The sequence below is a fragment of the Argiope bruennichi genome, chromosome X1 (assembly GCF_947563725.1).
Source record: "Argiope bruennichi chromosome X1, qqArgBrue1.1, whole genome shotgun sequence".
Taxonomy (NCBI): Eukaryota; Metazoa; Arthropoda; class Arachnida; order Araneae; family Araneidae; genus Argiope; species Argiope bruennichi.
The window spans coordinates 59,396,155-59,406,230 of record NC_079162.1 but is presented as its reverse complement, the minus strand read 5'-3'; the positions used below and the strand labels follow the sequence as shown (position 1 = coordinate 59,406,230).

The 10,076-nt window shown below is 29.6% G+C and overlaps 1 protein-coding gene across 7 annotated transcripts in view; it reads right to left on the bottom strand.

The window, feature by feature from the left end:
* The window catches only part of LOC129959045 (probable cyclin-dependent serine/threonine-protein kinase DDB_G0292550), a 39,015-nt gene continuing 28,939 nt past the window's right edge, over positions 1 to 10,076 (bottom strand). For 4 of the 7 annotated variants that reach the window (XM_056071829.1, XM_056071827.1, XM_056071828.1 and 1 more), the window contains 2 exons: positions 7,612 to 7,756; positions 1 to 2,660 (listed from right to left, as the gene is read on the bottom strand). In XM_056071829.1, coding sequence (XP_055927804.1) covers positions 521 to 2,602 — 2,082 coding nt within the window. In that variant the 5' untranslated portion in view covers positions 2,603 to 2,660; positions 7,612 to 7,756 and the 3' untranslated portion in view covers positions 1 to 520. The remainder of the gene's footprint in view (positions 2,661 to 7,611; positions 7,757 to 10,076) is intronic. The other 3 variants (XM_056071831.1, XM_056071833.1, XM_056071832.1) reach the window with 1 other exon arrangement.

Sequence of the window (10,076 nt, the reverse complement as noted above, 5' to 3'; positions counted from 1 at the left end):
ATCGATCATTTTGTTTATTTGAGGTATTTAATTATATACCATGAGAGGTTATAAAATATTATACAATGATAAATAGGATTTATGCTTCTTTTCCTTAAATAATGATCCTATCAGAATGTTTTACTTGAGTTCAACATAAAATTATTTTTCTACCTTTCAACCATGAGAATTAGACACATAACCAAGCGGTCATATACAAGAGCAAAAGTCTTGGCATCAAAATCAAAATGAATTCTAATATTAATTACAGAAAGTAACAGCAAAAATTCTTACAAAATGTTAATTAACAAAAAAAGAAGTGTTGAAAAGTGTTTTTATTACATAGTATGGATGCCATTTGACATTTATACGCTAGATATTCAGAGATTTCTTAAAGAATACTTTGAAAATAACTGTGTATTCTGCGTTTCTTCCTAAGTAAATATTCATAGAACACCCAATATATTGAAAATTTTACAGTTTAAAATAAGTATTTAACAAAACATTAGACTGGAAGCACAATAATTTGTTACATGAATTCTCACTTTTGTCCTTTGTTTTTCCATTTGATCCATTTTAACTTCCCGTCTCGTGGCATAGAATGACGTCTTCGAATATCATTGGATAAGTTTTTACCCGTAGTAGTGGTAGCTAGGGAACTTAACCCGTCATTAATTTCGGATCTAGACGCATCACTTAGAGCAGACAATCTATCATCTTCTATAGCTGGACGATCATGATGGCTGACTCCGGGTATATACATTAGTAGAGGTGGTCTTCTATGTACTGTATATTCACTATCAGAAACAGATGTTATGCCATTATCTGGCTTACTTGCCAACTGGAATCCTGAGAGAGACCAATCAATCATGGAGTTATCACCATCACTATTAACTGGCTTAGGAGAACCACTTTTATAATTCTTACCGTTTTTATTTTCTAAATTAGATGACAAATACTTCCGAGAATATATGTCATTAGAAGTCTGCAAATCGGATTTTGCCATACGATTTGGAGAAGTTGTATTCTTATTTTCATTAGTTTTCTGGAATAGCCGACTTTTATTAGAGATATTATTATCATTTCTGTTGGCAAATTTACGGTTTGTGTTTGTATTGACTTCAGTAAGAGGGATTTGGCGTCCTCTGAGATACCCAACAGTGGCTGAATCACGGGAAGATTTTGATTGACTATTTTCTCTCAACTTCTTTGAGTCAGCATTTAAAAAAGAGATATTTTGGAAATCTGTTTTGGGGAGTTGGACTTTATATATCTTCCCATTCTGTTTTGGGGCTGAAGCTGCTACATTTTCGCCACGTGTTGAAAGTCTATGTACGCCATTGCTTATCTTACCATTTGTTGCAGGTTCGTGTTTTTTATAACTGTGGTTAATTTCACTTGATGGATAATTACTTTTTGATTGGTAATCTTGATAAGGACGGATTCTTTTAGAAAATTCATCTTCAAGGTTTTCTTTCTTGGCTGGTCCCGCTTTCGTATAGCTTTTGAACCTATCATCACTATAATTAATTCTTGAAGAGGTTGTGGGTTTGAAATTACTCAGTCTATCAGATTCAGCATTTTGTGAATAAAAAAGAGAACTAGTTTTCTCTAAGGATGATACATTTTTGTCTCGATTCAGAGTTCCATAGCATTGTGTAGCCATATCGCGACTACCTCTTAAAAATCTGTTTGAAAAAATGCCATTGTCACGTCTAGCGTTAAGGTCTTCTGTTGATACAGATTTGTCAGCCTTTTTAAGTTGTTTAAACCGATTGTCATTGTCCAAATAATCATCATGTGATCGGGATCTCCTTTCTCGTTTCTTCAAAGCATCTGTATCTTCTATTCTTCTAACAGATCTCCTGAAAGGTGAATCATTTCGAATCGCCATTCGAGGAAGCCTCAAAATTTGTGGCAGCGAATCTGTTCCATCTCGAAAGTTATTTTCATCTACATTTTCATCAGTTTCTTCAAGTATCTCATGAGTTCCATGAATACTGCGGTTTCGTAAGTTGCTGTTCGTAATATGATTTCCATTATAGTTATAACGATCGCCATTCATTTCATCAGATCGCCACACTGTTTTAGGACCTTGGTAATGATTTGAACCCAGATGCATTTCATCAAAATAATCAACAGGAGGTTCAATGGGACGGTAATATTTGGAATCATTGACGTTGTTCACGGAGTAGTAGCCATTTGAATTGGCATTACCATCACTATAAATTCGTTGATTATTCGAAGTAGCCTTCAATCCATGTTGAATGTGATTCGAATCTAAATCTTGATCTTCAACTTCTGCAATCGGGGCAAGAGAATCGTGAATGCATTCCATGTTTTCTTCAGCCCATTCGCTTGGTCTGAAATAATCTTCGGCAGATTCATATGATGATGGCCCATCTTGCTTGCTTTTATAAACTTTGAACCAAAATCTGTTACTTGGTAAAGTCAAATGATCTGCTTTGTTCACATCTAAATCGGGTTTCCATGGATATTGTTTCACACGAACAGCGTTGTTAAAGCTCACTTTTTTGGCTCCAATTTTTGCATCAAGACTTCTACCTGATGCTTCTGATACATCAGAATATGCATCATTTGAAAGAAGCAAGCTACCTGGCATTCTTTGAAGCTAGTTTCGCCGCTGACTTTATTCCTCAAGTTTCATAGAAGCCTTCTACCTAAATGTTCAAAAAAAGTACAGAAAAAGAAATTATTTATCAAGTGAAAGATATTAATTATATAATAATTAAAAACTAATATCTAAAGTATTACTCATGAATTTTAAGTTTAAATACATTTTTTAAATAGAAATATCATCTCGTGTCATATAAAGGTTTTTAAATTCTTTTCCTTCATAGAATATTGTTTAAAAATTGCAATTACAGGTTTCATCAGAAGAAATTATCTTTTAGTTATAAAGACATTGACTGTTTCTCTTAGGCATCCCTATTTCCCGAAATCCGGGATTTTTCTTTCGTATTTTTAATACTGAATAAAAAACTAATAATGCTCAGTTTTTAATGTACTGCGTTTGAACTCATTTTAATATGATTAATACAGCATTAAGGACCTAAGAGAATCATAAAACAATGCTCTTTCATTGTTCTATTTTAATGAACTTTTCAAATTTTAATAATTTTTATGAATTTAATATAATTTGCTAACTAGAGTGCCAAATAGTTTGGGAAATTATCCATAGTTTTTGAAGTCAATTCCGTTTATATACTAAAATATGTTTTAAATCAGTTGCTTTCATGTTATCCATATCTATATTAAGCATGCGCTCCCTTAAACAGTCTTGATGATTTTGCAACCTTTTACCGAAATTTTTAATATTAAAGAATTAGTATTAAGACTAGTTACAAGCAGTTGTCTATTTTTTATAAATATATATATATATTTTTTATTTTAATTTCAACAACTATATTTTTCAACTTTGAAATTGTGTTTTCAAATAAGAATTTTTTTCCTTTTCTTACTACTTTAATTGTGGCATTCCAGGCACCTTGTATGGTCAGAATGATTGCTTCAAACATTGCTAAGATTTTCATTATTTAGAAATGGTATTAATACAATGTAGGTGTTATTATTCTTTCTTGTCTGTATAGCATCAAAAATTTAATCTAATGTCATAAAAATTCAGTACTATTAAGTCGTTAAAGCAAAATAATTTAATAAAAATTAAAAAAAAAAGTCGAGAGAAGAAAGTGATGTATATACTTTTTCGTATACGAAGTAATTCCGATGCGAAATTTGACGAATCTCCACGCTTGAGACCTCTCCGAGTTAGAAAAATACACTTTTGGCATTATGCCTGTCTGTCTGCCCATCCATTTGTCTGTTGGTCTGTGAGTACAATTATTCAAAAAGACTTTGAAATAAACGAATGAAATTTGATGTATAAATTTACAACCAAATTTATTGATTTTTTACCCAAATTAAATTCCTCACTATTTCCATTATATTTTGAATGAAATCCATTCGCAGAAAGTCCATGAACAAGTGCTTAATAGAATGCAGGAAGTCTCAAATAAAAGTGAACCCAATAACTACAAAACGCAAAGAGCCAGATAAATAAAATTTAGTGTCCAGGTTTAGCATCCAGCATATGAAATTTCGAACCAAATTTGTTACACGTCTGTCTGTCTGTTGCTCTGTACTTTCACATGTATGTAAATGCAATAGTTCATGAATGCAATAATTTAAATCAATAAAATTCGGTATGTTATCTTGTAACTACAACTGAAATTATGTCTGCTTGTGAATGTCTGCGAAATTATGTCTGCGATGATTTAAAAAAAACGATTTGAGCTTGACGGATGAAATCTGGTATGTGATCTTTTCACCAAATTTATAGATTTTTATCAAATTCTGAATAGAAAAAGTTTATTTGTTCGACTATCCACATACAAGTTATCATGATAGCTATAAAACGAAAAGAACTAGATAGATAAAGTTTCGCACAATGATTTAGCATTTAAAGTGCAAATTCATATCAAATTTTGAACAACATCTGATAAAAGGTTGGTCGTCTGTCTGTCTGAATATTTTACAAGCTTGTAAACGCGATAGCTGAAAAACACAATGACTAAAATATATGAAATCGGACGCATGATTCTGTGATTACAGTTTAAATTCTGTGTTAGAATTTACTTTCAATCGGTGTAAAAAAAAGCGTCTAAAATAAATATTCGGATTTCTGGTACTTGTGTATTAATCTCATCCCGGTGATTCTCTTATCACCTGAATATTTTTTTTAATTAAAGTGAGAATATTAACTGAGCGAAATGATTTTTTCAAACTGACGGCAGCTTATTTTCTAATTTAAATTCTCTATTACAATATAATTTATTTATTATTTTGTAGATGATATAGGTGAAGGTAGATATTTTAAAAGCGGTAATTTATAAATATAGTTAAATAAACTTCATACGTTTATAACATTATACATATATAGAAATACGCACCTGAAGATAATTAAAAAGACAAAAAAAAAATTAAGATATGATGTTAGAGTAGTTCTAATTCTCAATGTTGCCAAGCAACGGAGTAACTATAAATTTCCTTGTTTCAAAATCATCTGTATTTATTTAGTTATTTATTAAATTTTGAAAAAATAATAAAAATTGTAAAAAATTGTATTATATTGGTATAACATCAAAGGAAAATTTTTGAATTTTAAGATGATGTAAAGACATTTCTTGTGGAATAATTTATTCCGGAGACGCAGCGAAATTTCCGTTAATTTCAAATTAATTGAATACAAAATTAATTTTTGCACTTTGAAAAGTTAATTTAATACTAAATTAGTTAAAAAGTAGCATTTTTTTCCTCTTGTTTTGAATTAAAAGTGTTATAAGTTTGAAAAGTTTGGTTGAATTAGGCTCAGTTCAATGAAGTTCAAGAGAAAATTGGGACACACACACACACGCACTCTCGCGCACACATCATACACACACGCACACACACACACACACACACACACACACACACACACACACACACACACACACACACACACACACACACACTAACATGCACTAATTCGGCAATCTGTTGGTCTGATATTTCCGCATTATCGAGAATCTCCTGAAGGTCCTAAAAGACCTATACTAGTTACGATAAAAATTAATAAATGGATCGCTTTCTACAATGTGCTTTAACAAGTTATGCGTAAGAATTACCTTCTTCATTAGAAGATAATAAGATATGGTTAAAAAACATGAGGAGATTAAAAAGTAAAATTCATAGAGAGGCGATGTATTTTTGCCTTTTATGAAATCGGCTATGGCAGACAATGAATTATTCGTTTCGAAATGTTTCATGTTTATCATAAAATCATATCATTTGGAGTCCATAAAAATAAAAAAAAAACTTTTATTGCTCAAGATCCTGCAATCGAATAGTGCATAAAGCTCTTTGTGACATAACTTCATGATATTCTCGAAAGCTTCAACTACATCTAAGATAATGAAAATTCTTTGTATTTGCTTTACAAGACCTTGAAAATGTTTTGTTTCCAAAATGCATGCATCAAAGACAAAATTAGAGCTTCTTTGACCGAAACAATACACATACACTTCATTGTTAGACTCTCATTATTTGTAATATGCATGATTTCGTGGTCATGACTAGAGTGCTTAAAATATCAACATCATCATTCTTTCCGAATGTTATATTATCGTCATCAGTCTTTCTCTAGTCTTTTCCATGAAAAGTCATTCATAGAGTTTTAGAGAATTCATATAAAACCGTCTTTCAGTTTATTTACAGAGAAAAAAACGATACTCAAACTTAATCCTAAATATTGTAATAACTACGAGTTTTTAAATGGTGATTATTAATTTAAAAAGAAAAAATGGTGACACATATTTTCATATTTTTCTTCTTAATATATATATATATATATATATATATATATATATATATATATATATATATATATACAGAGAGAGAGAGAGAGAGAATATCAGAAAACTATATTTTTCAAACGTTTTTGAAGTGTTGAAATTTTAAAAAAGTATTCTATCTTGTTCATTTTTCATACTCTTTAATTTTTGCCACCATCGAACTAATAAAAAGAGAGAAATAAACCGAATTTAGGTATGGCTTTTTTTTAATGGATAGCCTTATACAATCGCTTCTCACCTAGTCTGCATTGTTTCAGGATTTAAGAAGAAATAATTTTATTTAATATACATATTTTAATATACCTTAATACACATAGATAATTTTAGAAAATTTTAATCATCAAACGTTTTGAAGAGTTGAAAATTTAAAAAATCTTCTATTTTTTACATTTTTTTCTCATCTTTTTGACTTTCACAACAAATAAAAAAGTATAAAGAGAGAAATAAACTAAATTTGGATGGAAACCAGTTTGGAATTAACCAAATTTTTATTTTTCTGATTTGGCTTAAACAGCATAAACGAATGAAAATACTTCGAAGCTTGAACCGCATAGAAATAAAAAGTATCCTTTTTTAAAATGACACATTTTGTTCTCTGGATTTCAGTAAACTACCATTAAATACAGCATTAATTTCTTGATTAAAAAGCTTTTTGGATTACATGTGTTACATGACGGATGAGTTACTTTCAAATTCTTTATTGTGAAAACTTATTGAATGCTGATTGTATATTTCTCAAAATAAGAAGGAATTAAAATGCCAAGTTGGCCACAGCTTTATAAAGAAAAACCAATTATAAAACCGCAAAAAAGGAATTTAAGAGTGATTTCAAGTGTCATATTAATAATAAATAGGTAATAAATAACAAATAAAAATCACCAGTTAAATATTGATTATAGAGAGGCTCCGATGAGCTGGAAGCTAATCTATGACCACAGAATCGCGCATTTTAAAGAAGATAAATCTAATCAGATTCGGAAAGCTTCGATTCGCTTCCATATTCTAATTTATTAAAATAGACTCGTCTGATATCACGCAATTCTTATGACGCAGTAGCCGACTCTTCAGAGCCAGGTTCTATCATCACGAAGATCTAAAGCCAACATTATTTTTTCAGACACTACATAAAATTTCAATTTAAATATTGCATTAATTAGAACACTAAAAAACGGGTTGAGTAATTTCGCTCATCTGTTTTTTAGTAAAACAAAAATGTTACCTTTTATAAGAATTGCTTCTGGCGAGTTTCATTTCATCACGAGGAGTAAAGAAAGAAAACCATCATCATTTACAGCTGACTTGATAGCGAAATTAAATATTCCGGTTCTTTGATAATTTTGTAAATTGAAAGTTTATTGTGAAACCTGAAATAGATATAGGAATAAGAAAACCTGAATACAAAAATAGGGATTTACATAATATAAGATTTAAAGGTTGATTGACGTATAAAAACATTATGAATTATTCTTTTTTTATGTATGTTCAGAATGATTCATATAAAATAAACATATAAAAAACAAAAAAAGCTTTATTATTTCAAGTAACTATGCTGAATCAAATTTGCAAAACACAATAAACAATAAAAGGACTAAAGAGCTGAAAGACTTGCTTACTGATATTTTTTGAATTACCTCTTGAAAAAATGAAGACTAAAAGCGACTTAAGGCGAAAGATACATGTGGTTTTTCTTTTATCCCTCACTCTTATAAAAAAGCATAAAAGTCTTTTTATTAAATATTTTTTTATCTCGACATAAAAAAAATAATTAATGTATCAGTTTTAAAACTCACTCTGAAACTGTAGTGTAGTTTGTCACCAAAAGCCGCTTTATGGCACAGTATTTATAAAACCACACTTTTTACGTTGAAATATCTTTTTCTAATATATTAAATTTTTGAGCATCATTTTCCCTATTTCAACTTTTCCTAGAAGCGCTACAGTTCAGGTCACTGAACGAAGTACATCAGGTTTCATTTCTATTTTATTTATTTATTTTAAAATGCAAAATATATCTATTTTGTACTATATCTATTTTTTGTACGAATATTTTACTTATTAGTATTTACTAATAAGTACTTATATTTTGTACGAATCTATAGAAATACATTTTATCGAAAGTAAGTTTCCCAAATTTAATATCTCATGCCCAGAAAATCAGTGCTATGTTTGCTTCATCTTATATATGGGAACAAATGTTTTCTACTATGAACCTTAGAAAAAATTATTTCAGAAGTAGACCGACAGATGAGCATTCAGCCTCTCTCCTTAGAATCAGTACATCTCACTTCGAACCTCAATATAAGGAACTTTTAAAAATGAAATCGCAATTTCACCATCTCATTAACATATTTAAATTGTAATACTTGTATATTGTTTTTAAAATTTTAGAAAAATTTATCTTGGCTCACCAAATTTTTTTTATTTATTTTTTATTTTTGGCCCGCGACCGAAAAAGTTTGCCTGTCCCTGCTATATAGTATATTATACGAAGGATATCATATTTCACTTCTATATTATTTTAACTAACCAAGAATTTAACCCTTCATTAGTTGAAATCATTAGTTATACTTAAGCTTATTGGTTATATTAAGACTTGGTCTCTTCACTAAGATCGGAAAGCGTTCGCCAAGTGTTAAAAACTCGCCAAAAGAACGCTATGTTGAATAGTATTTTTAAAAAAATCAATCGAAATTTCCCATGAGAAGTATTTAGAAGCTTTTTAAAGTTATAATTATAATTCTGTGGGTTACGGCATTTGACGAGTAATCAATTGAAAAATTTACGATTTGACGAATGTATCGAAACACTTTTAATTCGTTGATGAATAAATTTAGAGAGATCACAGAATAAAAACGTAGTAAAAAATGAATAAAAATCTTCGATCAAATTCACACTTTCTTCTTTAGTATATGCGTTTATACTACACAGGGTTCAAAATGAAATATATTTGCGAGTATATTAAAGAGTGTTTTGAAAAGTTTTTAAACGAAGTTTTATGATCATTTTTAGAAGAAATGTTTACATGCACTTTTTTAGAAGTTTATTCATTCATGCTTTCAATGAATATGCTGCATTTTAGCGTCTGGATAATATGCATTTTTGAAAAGTTGTTTGATTGAAATTACACTATTCTGTTTATCACCTTGAATTATGAGTGAAAAATTTTTAATAATTAAAATTTTAAATTTTACTTTCTCGTATATGAAGTATGCAGAGAGAGTTTTATAATCTTGGGAAAAAAAAAGACTCCAAGAGTTTGATAAACTTCCATGTATTAACCTTTCATGAGCCAGAGGAAATTATTTTTATTGAATTATGCCCGTGAACATGACAATACAAAAATGGAGAGGTCTAGACGAATGGAATTTGATATATGTTTCTCTATCCGTTTGTCAGCATGTATGTATGTGAACATGAAAGGTTTGAAACGAAACAAGCTATATAAATGAGATTTAGCACGTGGCTCCTGATACCAAAGTTGTAGATCTGTATTACATTTTGGACTCAGTTAAAACAAGGATGTACTAACTCCATATTTAATTCTTTTTACTATTTTTCTAAACTGAAAATAACACACTGTAGTAGAAATATATATTGCGGGCCATAAAGAAAAGTCGAAAGAAGAACCATAAGTTCTTTATATTTAAAAATTAAAATATGAAGAAAAAGGATGAATAAAATTCT